Genomic DNA, 16,562 nt, shown 5'->3' on the forward strand with positions numbered 1-16,562 from the left:
TGTCACCACGTCCAGTCTGTGATGTGTTCACTGTCACCACAGCCAGTCTGTGATGTGTTCACTGTCATCACGTGAATTCTGAGATGTGTTCACTGTCACCACATCCAGTCTGTGATGTGTTCACTGTCATCACATCACAGCTCAGGTTCACAGTGTAAAAAAAAATTTTCAGTGTAAAATCTGAAGTTTAAAACATGATTAATCATATTTTCACAATCTCTATTGTAGATATTTCTACACTATATCTATTATATATTTATCACTGACATGTTAACATGATGATGAGGGTCCTGGATCAACATGAGCACTGCAATGATAGAAGAATGTTTTGAGTGGGCTCTAAGAAGAAGAGAAATGAACATCAGCAGATATATCCAGGCTCAACATGTCAGAGATGGTCCCGTTTCACTTGAAACCACTGGAATAAACCTTTAAAATACACCTGTATACATATTACCAGCAAATCACATGATAACAAGTCAGTGAGGAAATTACACCTGGTCCAGAGTTAATCGGATTAACTAAAAACTCCCTAACTAAAGAGGTCTGGAATATAAAGTGGTCATTAAGCTCAGCATAAATCACACGACAGTTAGAAATAAACTTCAGTTTATTATAATATATACAATAAATACATTTACATTTTGGTTTATTCATGTGTAACAGTCCTTGGTGGGATCTACAGAGTGTCTATATAGTGATGTAAAACACCAGGTGATGGGGTGAGAGTGTAGTGATACTTGGATGACCTGAGAGGACACACAGAGAGCTGAACACCTGCTGTGATATCTGACATAGGTACGTTTGTCAGAGACGACAGAGCGAGAGACCAGAGTGAAAGAAGTCGGAGAGCTGCCTGACCTGAAGAATGACTTCATGCTTATGATTAAAAAAAAAATCCAGTCACCTCATGTCCAGGTTTGATCTTCACCTTTGTAACGTGAGACACAAATAAGGTGAAACGTTTATTTTCTGCTGCTCAAAAAGCAAAAACATCTGAAAACTACAGAGAACATTTCCTCCAGGGACAAAGGAGCTCATTCATGACCCAACAGATTCATTCTGAAATAGCACATAGCAGTCAATCTGTGACATTCACCTCCTTCCTTTTACTTCGACCGTCTGTCTGACACTGTAACATTGTAACATTGTAACACTGTAACAATGTAACACTCTAACACTGCAACATTGTAACATTGTAACACTGTAACACTGTAACAATGTAACACTCTAACACTGCAACATTGTAACATTGTAACACTGTAACAATGTAACACTCTAACACTGCAACATTGTAACATTGTAACACTGTAACACTGTAACAATGTAACACTCTAACACTGCAACATTGTAACATTGTAACACTGTAACAATGTAACACTCTAACACTGCAACATTGTAACATTGTAACACTGTAACACTGTAACAGCAACCAAACATTATTCATGTTATTTATCTTCAACACAGGAACATGTATTAGAGAGTGAAAATTTAGATTTCAGGGTAAATTACACCAAAAATCTCTCAGAGAAGGTTAAGACAAGACAACAGGCTGAAGTCCTTTGAGATTCCTGTTTTCTGCTCCATGTGGAAACTCGAACCAAACACACAGGTTTAACTCAGAACTAATGGTTCTGTTGTTCCTCTGGTTCCGGACCTTGTTCCAGGAGTGGACATCGGATCCTCCTCGGCAGCGTACTGGGCCTGACAGTCCCAGTCCACCGGGCTGGAGCTCTCTGTCATCAGACTCATGAACATCTGGAGCACAGCTCGGGCCTTCTTCAGAGCCTCTTTAGGAGAACTTTTCTCCGTCCTCATGAACCGGACCGGACTCTCCTGAAACACAGAAAATATAAAGAGTTTTCTGCGTGGTCATGGTGTAAAGGGCCGTTCAAGATCAAGACATCGTTAAGACATAAAATCATTAGTGGGATCTAATTCTGATGTTGGGTGGTTTGGTCTGCTCCACAGTCAGTGATCCAGTTAAATACAAAGGACAGGAAACACCAGAACACAAAAAGGATTTAAAAATGTTTCTGTTGCGTTCTATTATATCTGCACACTAACTACAGAATGGTTATATTTATAGTTTATAGTTTATTTCATTCAAGGATCAAGGATGTCTTTATTATCCCAGAGGGGCAATTTGTTTTACAGCCAGCAGTACCACACAACAATCACACCAACAAGAAGAGGTTAAAATAAGAACCACATCAATGGTTATAAAAAGTGACAACAAATAAAAATAAACATCACTTTGAGCTACTTAAAAGGCTGATGGCAGTTGGGACAAAAGAGTGTTTCAGTCTGTTTGTTCTACAAGTCGGTACAGTGTAACAGCGGCCAGAAGGAAGCAGCAAGAACATATTAGAAAGAGGATGGATCGTTGGTGGTCCGGATCGTTGAGGATTGACCACACAGTTTGAACACACCACTTACTTTTTAAGTTAAGAGATCGGTAAATGCAGATAAAAGAAAATTTCCTGCGATAAAAGTGCATTCTTTGGTGAACTTTTCTGCAAACAGCATCAACCTGAGGTTCAAAGGTCAGGTTATTGCCCACGATAGTACCAAGGTATTTATATTGCCTTACAGACTGTACATTTTGACCACTGATGACAGCTGGAGTGATGGCAGTGGGTTTTTTCCTGAAATCCACTGGCATCTTCTTGGTTTTTGACACATTCATTTTTAAAAAGGACGATTCACACCAGTTAATAAAATCAGCTAAAACAGGGCCATGATCCGGGTCATCGTTATGAAGAGGAGACACAATTACAGAGTCATCAGCAAATTTTATGACATGACGCCCTGCATGTTGACTCAGACATTCATTAGTGTATAAAATAAATAAAAGCAGAGAAAGGACGCACCCTTGTGGTGACCCGGTTGACGAAAAAATAAAATCCGATAAAACCCCATTAACCCTTACACGCTGAGATCTGTCAGTTAAAAAGTCCATGAGCCAGCTGATCAGGCCAAGATCAATGTTATGGAAGCTCTGTAGTTTTTCTGCTAAAATGTGAGGCTGGATATAGTTAAAAGCTGATGAGAAGCCTTCATTTAAATCTCGAAGAATGCCGTCCTTTTCCTGCTAAGGATGTCCTTGACATTGCTGGTAATCCAGGGCTTGTTGTTCGGGAAGCAGCGCACAGTTTTTATGGGAATCTGTGGTTGTAAGTTGTCTCTGGATCTGTGGTTTGTATTGTGGTTTCAGCAGGACTAGCTTGTGATCAGACTTCCCCAGTGGGGGCAGGGGGTGGCTGTGTAAGCATCCTCCACATACAGCGTACAAAAGGTCTAATGCCCTGTTCTTCCTGGTGGGGCAGCTTACAAACTGATTGAAGTCTGGTAGTGTGGAGTCTAGTGTTACATGGTTGAAATCTCCTGAGATGGCAATGAATGAAATCCGGGGTGTTAGCTGTTAGCTATGCTTCAGAGAGGCACAGTAAACTGCACTCCCTGTATGTCCTGTCGTTTCTTACAAGGGTAGCAAGCTCGTCGGTCTTGTTGGTTAAACAGTTCATATTCCCCATAACTATTGCTGGAGGGCTTTTACCTCCACTGCTTCGTCGTTAGCTTCGCCTTTATCTTCGCTCCAGCTCTGCTTCGATGGGTGTTCCACGATGTGCCGAGGGGGGACGTGAAGGTCTGGAGTGTGGTTTGAATAACAGGGATAAAACTGTTTGTAAAATCTGCTCTCCAAACCTCCACACCATCACTTTCAGCTCACAACATTAACCTCTTTCACTGGCAGTGAACGCAGCATCAGACATTAACCTCTCTCACTGGCAGTGAACGCAGCATCAGACATTAACCTCTTTCACTGGCAGTGAACGCAGCATCAGACACTAACCTCTTTCATCAGGCATTAACCTCTTTCCCTGGCAGTGAATGCAGCATCAGACATTAGCCTCTCTCACTGGCAGTGAACGCAGCATCAGACATTAACCTCTCTCACTGGCAGTGAACGCAGCATCAGACATTAACCTCTTTCACTGGCAGTGAAGGCAGCCTCAGATATTAACTTCTTTCACTGGCAGTGTACGCAGCCTCAGATATTAACTTCTTTCACTGACAGTGTACGCAGCATCAGACATTAACCTCTTTCACTGGCAGTGAAGGCAGCCTCAGATATTAACTTCTTTCACTGGCAGTAAAATCCGTGGAAATCTTCTGTTCTGTTGGTTTTTGAAACTTCAAAGAGCTTATGTTTCCAGCAGTGTAATTTAAGAAGAAGATTTATGTATGAGATCCATGGGTTCACAGGCCTCCTGCTCCTCTTTGTCAATAGTGTTTTCACAGCTCACACTGCAGAGATGCTGACTGAACATTGGACTGGATGTGGAATCTGTCTGAAGAGCCACGGGATTGATCACGGGAGATTAAACGAACAGCATGCTGACACTGAGCTAATACAGATTTAACACAGTCACAGACAGTAAGCCATCAGAAACAGAAAGGTGAGAGATTAAAGTAAAACCCAACATAAAATGTTCCAGAGCAGCTTCAGAGCTCATTATCAGAGCTTACTAAAGTTATGTAACATCAGGACACATTTTATAAATATAACCTAATATCTTACATGACAAAGTTAGCTTGAAGAAACCCTCCATCTGTAAAATGAAAAACACACCAAACACAAGCATTCAATGGGGGGATAGAGATGTTAAAGCTGAAAACAGGTAAGGTTTATGTACCAGTGGAGTGAGTGAATACATTTATTTAACCTCTAATTTCATGTTTGGGTTAGAGAACCAGCCTGGTCCCTCCAGCAACTAAATCAAATACAGAGAAGCTGTTGTGTTTTGTCCTTTCGAAGCAGACCATGTCGACTTTATGGACACAGCACCTTTGGGATCACTCAGAGTGAATCTGTTACCTCAAGCTCTTCGTTGATTGCAGGGATGCATCCTTGGGAGTACAGGTGGTAGATAAGTGTTTCCAGCGTGTTGACGTATCTCCTGTTGTCTGAACTCCTGACATAATGGAATTTTGTGCTGAGGAGCTCCAGGATCTGTGGGACTGCTGCTTTGATACAACAGACCTTACTCTGTAACACAAGGAGAACAAAGCATCATTAAAGAGAACTCTGTTCTGGTGTGCAGACGGGATGTGTTCGTTTGAATTAATTGTTGGGAGGGTAAGTGGTAATCCAACGCATGTTCTTGGAGCATATTCTCCCCATTAAAAACAAAGGTCATAAATCAGAATCTAAATTCAGTTGGCTTCTTTCATAGGCATCCTTTTATTTGAATGATTAACGATAATCACTGCCAGCCTTCAGTTCCATCCAAACATCCAAATCTTTGTAGTTTTGACAAAATAAAAGACTTTCTGGGTAATTTCATTTTATCTCTGAGAAATGTTTGCAGGTGTTCTTATTTTATATCTTTCATTATGTGGTTCAGTTTGTATGCAGCTTTTTATTTTTTCCATGTGCAGTGAATTTTATCTTCACCTAATGAACAGAGTGAGCAGTCTCAGAGTCTTTTAGTTAGTCTTCACCAGGGTTCATGAATGGGACCAGGGAGAGAACTAGGACATCTGTTTAAACAAAGCTTGTTGTTATGTGACTCCATGTGACTCGGCACATATTCACAGATACTCACCAGATTCAGACATTCTGTGAATGGATAGATGATGAAACAGCCGTGATCCAACTGGTTGTCAATCTGTGGAGACATCATCACAAAGTCAATTCACACACGCGACCTCAAAGTGATTACAGAAAGTTAGAGCAGTAAGCTAAGCCTCACTGATGCTGCACCGGTGTTTTACTTTGACGTCATCATACAATTTTGCACAAATGGACTCTTCCACCACAGTTGGTTCAGCCTTTTGCCAGCGACTCTGACCCCTGCTGTTTTGCACAAACTGGTTTCAAACTAACTGGTTTCTTGTAGCCTGCATGCGTTGTTTGATTTGTTGTTTAAAAACATATTACTGGTGAATTTCAAGTTATACATACATTTTTGTGACTATGATTGATTAAGTGAGCTCTACATCAAAGCAATTTCGTGCCTCTTATTTTGGGCCAGGTTGTGGTAACAGCAGGCTAAGCTAGTCAGCCCAGCTGTTACTCTCCCGTCTACATTCCTAGCTCCTCCTGGGGGATCTCAAGGCGTTTCCAGATCAGATGAGATATGGGGCCCGATCGTACACCCAGCGCAAAGCAGCTTAAGTGTCATTGCTGTTTCCCACCTGACACAGTCGTCATTTTCACGCCCATTTTCATGTAAGTAGCAGGTGATCTTGTGCCCACGTTAGCGCCAATGGGCATGTTTGTCTTAAAATGAGGTGAGGTCAGGCAAACGGGTGGCGCATTGCTATCTTCAGGACACATAAAGCAAAGTCTGTGGTGCAATGTTCCTGTACATCAGAGCCAGCTTCAGAGAAGGACAAGATGATAGAGCTCACAATCTGTAAACATCAGTAGGATGTTTGTAAGTGTATAAACTTTTAATATGAGATGGAATAAATAGTTGGCTACTGTATCCTTTGTAAGGGTGTCCATAGGTGAATTTAATCCAAGCTTGTTTTTTTCTATTTTAAGTAAAAACATATTTTGTTATATAGTAAACATACAGGTTATTTCTGTCTGATGCACTCCATACAGTGAATACCATGCTGATCCTCTGTCCTCCCTACTTGTAGTTTGGGTGAACTCTCACCAGGCGGTTAAGGCTCAGGAGATGATCCAAGGTCACAGAGTGTCGGCATGGACCGGGGACGACAGCCAGCACCGGGCGAAAGCAAAGGAGCCAGAAGCACAGATACTGAGCCTGGAGGGTCACACAAACAGAGCACAGGGTTTTAAAGAAATCTATTAATGGCTCAAAATATGAGGCTGCACATGGAACAAGCAAACTGAGTCTGCAGCCAAAACTAGAGCTTGAAATTTGATGTGAAAAGCATGGCACCATGCCATGCAATCCAGTTCATGTTTACCACAGTCACATCTTAGTTTATCACGTTAGCATTTGCTAAATAGCATTAAAATACTCCTCGTTATCACTTAATTCTGTCACTTAGACACAGCGGTTCTTCCTCAGTGTTGTGGAGCTGCACAGCGGAGCAGCAATGTTTGAGTCTGAGACCTTCTGGTAACACTCAGTGACTTCTTGCTTCTTCCCTGAATGTTTGTATCTGCGTCCCCTGGTGTTCCAGAGGATACTGCAGAGGAGCCAGGTTAGGCATGCAGGCCTCTGAGTATGCTGCTTGCAACCCTCCATCTGTTTATACAATTAACACCAAGGGTACAAGCACAGGCCTGTAATCATCAGACATTATTTTGATAAACCTCTCAGATACAGGTCACAGGTCAGTAGCAGGTGAAATGTGGTGCAGAGTTGATCTGAAAGAACTGTTGACAATCCCGAGCTTAAGGAGGTTTGGCAAACACTCTCACCACTGGTATTTCCACTGGAACCACTGAAAACCACAGAGACGTTCTGTGCCAGCCTTGTCTGAATTTCACCACAGATTTACAGCCCACGCTCAACAGACACATGATGACATTTGGAGTCACAAAGGTTCAACAATATAATTCACTGTTTTCTCTTTTATGTGTTTTCCAACACAAGGAGCCAACAGAAGTCTTTCCCTCAGAAACATTTTTACTCAGAGCTGTCTGAGGAGGATTGCACCACGACTATGCCTGCCGCAGAGTTCCCTGTGATAAACAAGCAGCTGACAGACACAGTTTAGAATCAACATTACATTTGGACCTTCATCCATTACCAACTAGAGAGAGAAAGTGTCGTAAGACAAGCAGTCTCCTGTTTTATAGGTCTGCGTGGAGCAGAAACCACAGTTAGAATAACAAAAATTATCTTCAGCATGTGCAAGAATGATATCACAGTGTTTACTTCAAGAGCGTGAAATATTTTTTATCACAGCTGTGATTTAGTTTGGTGAACTGAAATGTTATTGGTTTGTCATCTTCAGTATCAGACGTGTGTTTGGAGTCCATTAAACTCAATCTGCAGCATGACTACTATGATTACAAGAGAAGACATAGCCATGGATGGGACTGTCGACATAGACATTTCAGAGTGGGAGACCAGCCAACATGTAGAAAACTAGAATTACCACCAGTCGAACGACAGTTTCTATCCGAAAAATAGCATCAGTAAACAGGAGAGGTCGCAACACAATCATTTACAGTGGAGACAAAACCAGGTTTAGACCACCAGAGAACGCCTCTCTGACTGTCATCAGCTGAACAGGTACCAGATTGAACTCTAATCAATGAAGGACGGCATTGTTTTGTTGGACGGGTACTTCCTCCAGGTGTTGCTGAGGTAGAGTTTACAAGAATAAGACAGACGTGAGGTCACAGTGACCTTTGACCTTTAACCACCAAATTCTACTATTCTACTGCCATTCTTCTGTCCAGGAGGACGTTTGTGCCAACTGAAGATAGTCCTTCATGATGTTCCTGAGACATCACGTTCAAAAGAACGGGATGAGAATAATGGCCAGAAAGTGTTTTTTCCAGGATGTAATGATGTCATGGTAACATTGACCTTTGACCTTTTGAGTAAAAATGTCATCACCCCTGCCCTCAACACCACCGCCCAGGCTGCCTCCAGAGACTATGCAACCCCCTCCCCCCCATCATCTCCATGGATAATGAAATCCCCCTCCCTCCCACCATCAGCAAAGACCAGGTGAGCAGAGAGCTGAATAGACTCCGAAAAGTGGCTGGCCCAGACTGGGTTTGTCCTAGGATGCTAAAGGCCTGCTCTGCTGAACTCAGGGAGACCTTTCAGTGTTTGTTCAACCTGAGCCTGTGGCTGGGGAGGGTCCCAGTGCTCTGGAAGACTTCGTGTCTCATCCCTGTCACCAAAAAGAAAAACCCCAGTGAGCCAGATGACTTCCGGCCGGTTGCACTGACATCACACATGATGAAGACTATGTAACGGCTGCTGCTCCATCTCCTCAGACCCGAGGTCCGCCATGCACAAGATCCTCTGCAGTTCGCATACCAGACGAAGGTAGGCGTGGACGATGACATCCTCCTACACAGGGCTCACTCTCACCTGGACAACGGCAGTGGCGTGGTGAGAATCATGTTCACGGTACTTTCCCCTGTGTTATTCACCCTCTACACCTCTGACTTCCAGCACAACTCTGAGCTCTGCCACATGCAGAAATACTCTGACGACACTGTGATCATCGGCTGTGTCAGAATGGACAGGAGGGGGAGTCCAGGAGCATCTATCTACTGCTGTCCACAGCGATGCTTAAGCTTTGACTCCAACTACAGAAGGCTGTTACAGTTGTTCATCAACTGAATCAGTACATGCAATCAGTACTGTCTGCACATGAAAACAGATTTAATGAACATTAAACATGAACAGAGTGCCATAGTAATAAGGTCAGTAAAACCACAAGACACTTTTAAAAGAAGTTAAAAATACTGGTACTAAGATGATATGACAGATGACAGATTTTGCAAAAAATCATCTTAACTACATAAATTATATTATTACCAGATTATTATAACTACTACCAGATACTCAGTTTTCCACTGATGCATCTGATGCATTCGAGGAAGTCAGGAAATCTGATCGGCGAACGGCTTTTGTGACACAGTGTGAAGGGAATTCATCTCAACTTAAAATTTAGATCTAGAACAGATTGTTAGCTGATAGCATGCAGATGTCTGTTTATAGAGATTATTAACAAGCTAAAATGTTTTCAGATCACGCTGATGGGAGCCGGGATGTCATTCATTCCACCTGCTTTTGCTCTCCTCACGGACTGTTTTTCTTGCATATGCCGCAGCCTGCTGATACGTGATATGTGTGGTCAATGTCACTCAGACTACAAGTGTAGTTCAAACGGAAACCAGAACACTTGCCTTCCAAGAAATCCACATCCCTGCCTACAGATTCTACTATGTAGACTATTCTGCTATCTAGAATGTGTAAATAGAGATTAGACGTTAAGTCTCAATGTGTTTCAGGTTAGTTTACGTAAAGATGTAAAGTCTCAGTGTGTTTCAGGTTAGTTTATGTAAAGATGTAAAGTCTCAGTTTGTTTCAGGTTAGTTTACGTAAAGTCTCAGTGTGTTTCAGGTTAGTTTATATAAAGACGTAAAGTCTCAGTGTGTTTCAGGTTAGTTTACATAAAGATGTAAAGTCTCAGTGTGTTTCAGGTTAGTTTATATAAAGATGTAAAGTCTCAGTGCGTTTCAGTTTAGTTTACGTAAAGATGTAAAGTCTCAGTGTGTTTCAGGTTAGTTTACGTAAAGTCTCAGTGTGTTTCAGGTTAGTTTACATAAAGATGTAAAGTCTCAATGTGTTTCAGGTTAGTTTACGTAAAGTCTCAGTGTGTTTCAGGTTAGTTTACATAAAGATGTAAAGTCTCAGTGTGTTTCAGGTTAGTTTACGTAAAGATGTAAAGTCTCAGTGTGTTTCAGTTTAGTTTACGTAAAGATGTAAAGTCTCAGTGTGTTTCAGGTTAGTTTACGTAAAGTCTCAGTGTGTTTCAGGTTAGTTTATATAAAGACGTAAATTCTCAGTGTGTTTCAGGTTAGTTTACATAAAGATGTAAAGTCTCAGTGTGTTTCAGGTTAGTTTATATAAAGATGTAAAGTCTCAGTGCGTTTCAGTTTAGTTTACATAAAGATGTAAAGTCTCAGTGTGTTTCAGGTTAGTTTACGTAAAGTCTCAGTGTGTTTCAGGTTAGTTTACATAAAGATGTAAAGTCTCAATGTGTTTCAGGTTAGTTTACGTAAAGTCTCAGTGTGTTTCAGGTTAGTTTACATAAAGATGTAAAGTCTCAGTGTGTTTCAGGTTAGTTTACATAAAGATGTAAAGTCTCAGTGTGTTTCAGGTTAGTTTACATAAAGATGTAAAGTCTCAATGTGTTTCAGGTTAGTTTACGTAAAGTCTCAGTGTGTTTCAGGTTAGTTTACATAAAGATGTAAAGTCTCAGTGTGTTTCAGGTTAGTTTACGTAAAGATGTAAAGTCTCAGTGTGTTTCAGTTTAGTTTACGTAAAGATGTAAAGTCTCAGTGTGTTTCAGGTTAGTTTACGTAAAGTCTCAGTGTGTTTCAGGTTAGTTTATATAAAGACGTAAATTCTCAGTGTGTTTCAGGTTAGTTTACATAAAGATGTAAAGTCTCAGTGTGTTTCAGGTTAGTTTACTTAAAGATGTAAAGTCTCAGTGTGTTTCAGTTTAGTTTATGTAAAGATGTAAAGTCTCAGTTTGTTTCAGGTTAGTTTACGTAAAGTCTCAGTGTGTTTCAGGTTAGTTTATATAAAGACGTAAAGTCTCAGTGTGTTTCAGGTTAGTTTACTTAAAGATGTAAAGTCTCAGTGTGTTTCAGTTTAGTTTACGTAAAGATGTAAAGTCTCAGTGTGTTTCAGGTTAGTTTACGTAAAGATGTAAAGTCTCAGTTTGTTTCAGGTTAGTTTACGTCATTCTAACCTTTGACCTCTACTTTAGCAGGTCATGTGACCACTTGTTCGGTGTGTGTGTGTGTGTGTGTATATGTGTGTGAGCTGCTTAGAGCTTGGTCTCGTCATCTGTCCTTTATTGTTACGAAAGACGTCTGTGTCGTTTACATTAAATTAACACATTCACTACATTCAGCTGACCTTCATCAAGTGTTTAGAGTGAAATGGAGCACATCGGCTCTGTGAGCGAGAATCATGAATCTGTTTGTCAGATTGCATGATGGGGAAGACATGCTGCCTTTGATGGTAAAGAATGTGTCCCCCAGGACGCCCTACTGCTATTAGGCTGCTTCTGATTGGATGACTGTGTCGAGTGACCTCATACTATACCAGCAGTGATCAAGGGTACAGGACAGACTGAGACGTCTTTCTGTTAGACGAACAACATGTGTTTTTCGGCCTGTTTTTCAGCTTCAGTGTCCTCACACGTCTTCACCTCAGATCATCTCCAGGAGCTGCTCAGTGTGAGAGATGTAGGGGTTATAACTGTGCTGCTGCTGCCAAACATGTTTCAAAACATTCAAACACAATAAATATGTACACATGAAACCATTAGATCATCTCTAGAATGTGCTCAGTGTTACAGGCCAGAGCAGAGAAATGTACTGAACGTGTTGTGCTGAGGTTTAATTCTGGTGTTTTCTCTGATGCAAACTCGACTGTAACTTCCCACTGCAACTTATCAACATTTTAGATTCTGTTGTTGGTTCATTTTCCTGCTGTTCTGTCACAACTTGATTTGTGAAAAACTTGATAAAAAGGAACTTCATAAAAATCATAAAATGGTAACACTCTAACTTGTGTTTGGGGACGAGACCTGCCCCCCGTAAAACAGGGACTAGACCATCCCCCTTTAAACCGAGACTGGAACTGTCTCCCTTTAACCAGGGTCCAGACCCATCCCCCTTTAAACTGGGACGAGACCTGTCCCCATTTAGACCAGGACTAAACCTATCCCACTTTAAACCAGGACCAGGACGTGATGACTGACCCGTAGACCTGATTTCTGTACCAATGAAGTCTTTTAAAGAATTGCTGGATGATAAAATGATCTTGAGTGGGGATGTTGATAATTTACTCGATAACGATGATAAACTCTTCTTCCTCGATGTGGTTAGATTTAACAGCCTGTCAGACGCAGACATCATTAATTACTGACTGTAATGTGCTGTTAAACCTCAAATCCAACACTGATCCTGAGCCCCCACTCACTCTATAAAATAAATGATGCAGGAGGTATTAAAGGCTTTAGAAAATATTGATATTGTGATTGTCTTCCAGTAGAGTTGGTGAAGTGTGCCAACATGAATTCACTATGTGTTTTGAATTTTACAGGAAGTTTCCGCAGGCGTTTTTTTAATCATATGAAAAAATGTCAATAATTTCTGTTTCCTCTTTCTGGTTTTCACCACATCTTCTCACAGTGTGGAGCCACATGCGTCTGATTCAGTCACAGCTGGAGTGAATAGTTTTCACAGTGACTAACATGTTGGTAATGAGTGAGTTAATTTTTTAGATGTAAGTCATGTGTTCACTCGAGCTCTACACAGAGTTTGCCGCTCATTCATCTGCAGTCCTGACTTTCAGTGCAGCTACGTCTGTGTGGCTGTGTGTAATTTATTCGGCTGTGACTGTGAAATGAATTAAATTACTGTTATTATTTCAGATGGTATCAGGTGGACATGTTCTCAGGCTCATGGCTTTCTAATGTAAACAGTGGGTGTGATATCTCTCATTCTCTCACTAATGTGCTCATGACCTTTTACCTTTATTTCTAACACCTGTCAAACATCATGAAGGTCTGTGTGAAGCAGCAGAGACATCTGAAGCTCCAGACCTCATCAGTCACATCATATTCTCTAACACAAACAACAATCTAACACGTTCCTTGAGCCTGTCTGGATGTACAGCCCGACCTCACCTGGACCTCACATGAACCACCCTCTGGTGTCCAATCATTACACTCTTATTTATGCCTTTGTACAATGTTCAGCCCATTTTGAACCTTCAAACTTTGTGATGTCCAACACCTGCACACGTCTTCATCCTGAGGTTTTCAGTTTGACAAAATCTCTAGAAGAATTAAACGTGTGTTCTGAGGGTTTGAACAATATTTGGCTTCACGTTATGAGTTTCTGACGATCATCTGAATTCTCTGTTTTACTGACACCAGTGTCCTGTTGTCGGCTGAGCGCATGCTGTCTTTTCTACTATCAGCTAATTTGCTTCTTTAGTGTTTTTTCTTGTTACTGTTTCTTTGATCTTCTCTGCTATTCTGCCATCTCAGGAGCACAAACTCCCTCTGATGTTTGCTGAGTATTACCAAGAGTTAAAGCTTCCAAAAGGTTAAGAATAAAGTCTTTGAAATTGATGAAAAGTTCAAAATTATCGGCCTTCTTTGCTTCTTTGTTTCTAGAGTTTTGGGATGCTGTCAACATCTCCTAGATCCTCTAAAATAAGTTCAACACACCAGGACCGTCCACGAGAATCTGAAATCAGCACTCTTTGCCAAAGTTTAAGAGACAACATTGGCAGAGGTGTACTTCAGTAGATTTTTCAGGTATCTGTACTCTACTTTTTACTTTTACTCCCTACATTTGAACACAAAAATCTGCACTTTCGACTCCTTACATTCTCAAAACAGGCTTGTTACTTTAGCTTTAATGTATGTCAGGGGAATTATCGGTTATTTTTATTTTGGTCTCTGCACGCTGCCTTCCCAACATGAAGACTGATTTCAAAGATGTAAAAAAATCATCCAGGTGCTTATTTGGGACCTCAGTTCAGTTCAGTTTTTATTATTCTAGTCTGAAATTTGGCTTGCAGCAAAACCAGACAGTGTCCAGTGATAATAAATGAAGAAAACTATCCTAGTGCCGAGGACTTTTTTCTTTTTGCCCAGTTATCAAAAGAGGTATCGTGTATTGCTAACGTTCAACTCTAGAACAAAGTTAATGTTCATCATTGGCAGTATATAGTTTTATTTTATTTTAAGCTAGAATGTTTAAGTTTAATCGTCTTTGAATTATAATTATCATTATTATCATTATTGTGAGGTTTAGTTAGCTTTGCTCAGAAATGGTCGGTAAAATGTCCTTCAGAGGAATACTTTTTACTTCGGTACTTAAGTACATTTCAGAGCCTGTACTTTCTTACTTTTACTTGAGTAAAGGAGTTGAATCACTACCTCTACTTTTACCAGTCTTTTTTTACATGAGAATGTGTGTACTTTTGCCACCTCTGGACATTGGAGCCAAACGTGGCCAAGCTCATTCATTACGACCCGGCAGGAATTTTTAAGGGAAACTTCTGTCAGACATTATCAAATGGCTTCAACACTTCATTCTGTCTAAAACACCCTCACAGTGTGATACCCGTCAATGATGCCTGCTGTCTCTGTTGTTCTTTTCTTCATCATTGAAACTGCTGGCCCAGAAAATTAGACTAAACCTGCATCTATCCCACCAGTACACCAGACACACCACATTAAGTCAGTCTTTACGCAGACGATGTGTTTCTCTCATATAGTCTTTACCTCATATATTAAAAGTCAATGTTCTACCACCTAAAAGAACTAAATGCCCTCATGGATCTCCTCTGGCCTCCATACAACACTGGTTCCATAGTTTTAAATATATTTATGTCATAATGAAATCATTTAATCATCATCAAAGTTCATCAAGTCATCGTTACTCCCGGCCGTCACATGTAGACGTTTAGGATTTTCAAACTGCTCTTCTTTCCAGCCCATTTTTTTCTATGTATGTATCTATTCATTGTGTTTATAAATGACAGAATAAAAAAGTATCAAACTGTCCTTTTACTCAGATTTGGATTGAAATGTTTCAGAATTAGATTCTGAAACATACTAAAGTCAGATATTCCTTATATTAATCATCTATTTCATCACATGTGGTGAGCAGCATAAGCAGCATATGACATTTAATAACATTAGAACTGAATTGTGTTTTCATGATAATTTCATCAAAGAAAGGTCATATCATATGTAGCATGAACAGATGAACACATGTCCAAGTGAACGGCCGGTTTTATCTAAATAATAAGATTTAATGTGTCCAGTAAAAAAGTAAACATACAGATGTCCTCACAAAGTCATTAAACCTCCTGCTTCTCTCTGAGAGACTGCCAGCCATGTTTTTATAAAAGGAGAAATCCCTCTGACGTGTGACCTCTGACCCCAGCCAGCTCTGTGTGACATATAAGGCCATGTCTCCCCTGAACCTCCCTGAATCCCTCCATCCCTACACAGACTTTATGAGTCACAGCCATAAGAAACTCTGGCAGGAACATGGCACCACAGCCACAGAGAGAAATAAAAGTCAGATGGAGCGCTGAGTCAAACTGAGCAGAAAGAGTCCAAATAAAGGCATGTGCAGGAAAAATGTTCTTCCTGCTGTTAATAAGTGAACACTGCGTGAACACTGTGTTCAAACTCTGTGTTCAAACACTGTGTTCAAACTCTGTGTTCAAATACTGCACTATAACTGTTTGAACTATATCAGTTCAAACACTCAGTTCAGTCTGAACGCTGATAGACTGACACAGATGTCTGACTACCTGTGAGCTTAATCTCTCTCCTGTTTGTGATGGAAGGACTGATGATTTTACAGAAACACTTCAATCCAGACGAGCCCGGACAGCTTTATAGAGCCGCTCAGTGTGAAACAGCCACTCAGTGTGAAACAGCTCAGCAGGGGAAGCTGTGTGATCCTTTCATGGTCAGGTTCTTACCTTGGCTGTCAGTTCTCTCCTGTGTGTGTTCATCTGGCTGAGCTGGGGTAGCAGAGGAGAACAAAGTCTAGTTCCAGCTTCATTGGTTCTGAGGGGGGGTCAGTGGAGCCTGTACAATCCAGCAGACAGTGAAGGCATCGTGTCCAGCTGAGACTCAGCCCTGCTGCTTATAGACCTCCATCCCTCCGCAGAGAGAGGCGAGGGGAGGAGGAAGCAGGGGTGGGCAGGAGGAGGAGAGTTGGTCCTGCCTGTGACCAGCCCCCTGCTGGATCTGAGCCATGTGCCTCAGGGCTCAGATCCAGCAGAGAGTCTGTGAGCAGGACGACTGGACCTGTT

At 41.2% G+C, this 16,562-nt stretch overlaps 1 protein-coding gene across 1 annotated transcript; it reads right to left on the reverse strand.

The window, feature by feature from the left end:
* Positions 1–679: 679 nt before the first annotated feature.
* csf1a (colony stimulating factor 1a (macrophage)) lies at positions 680–16,290 on the reverse strand. Its single transcript, XM_069678495.1, has 6 exons — positions 16,227–16,290; positions 6,675–6,785; positions 5,613–5,675; positions 4,883–5,053; positions 1,658–1,836; positions 680–749 (listed from the first exon to the last, which is right to left on the reverse strand). The coding sequence occupies exons 1-6, from the start codon at positions 16,257–16,259 to the stop codon at positions 680–682; spliced, it is 627 nt and encodes a 208-aa protein (XP_069534596.1). The 5' UTR covers positions 16,260–16,290.
* Positions 16,291–16,562: the final 272 nt, after the last annotated feature.

This window comes from Semicossyphus pulcher, unplaced genomic scaffold, assembly GCF_022749685.1.
Source record: "Semicossyphus pulcher isolate SPU_LCO1_2020_fin unplaced genomic scaffold, fSemPul1.0.p SCAF_3, whole genome shotgun sequence".
Classification (NCBI taxonomy): domain Eukaryota; kingdom Metazoa; phylum Chordata; class Actinopteri; order Labriformes; family Labridae; genus Semicossyphus; species Semicossyphus pulcher.

What these genes read in the sequence shown, in the direction of transcription:
- csf1a (XM_069678495.1), bottom strand. Translation starts at nt 16,259, where the DNA reads ATGAACACACACAGGAGAGAACTGACAGCCAAG. An exon ending in TCACAGAATGTCTGAATCTG is followed by an intron (nt 5,054 to 5,612) that starts GTGAGTATCTGT and finishes CTTGTGTTACAG; the next exon opens with AGTAAGGTCTGTTGTATCAA. An exon ending in CAATCAACGAAGAGCTTGAG is followed by an intron (nt 1,837 to 4,882) that starts GTAACAGATTCA and finishes TCTGTGTTTCAG; the next exon opens with GAGAGTCCGGTCCGGTTCAT.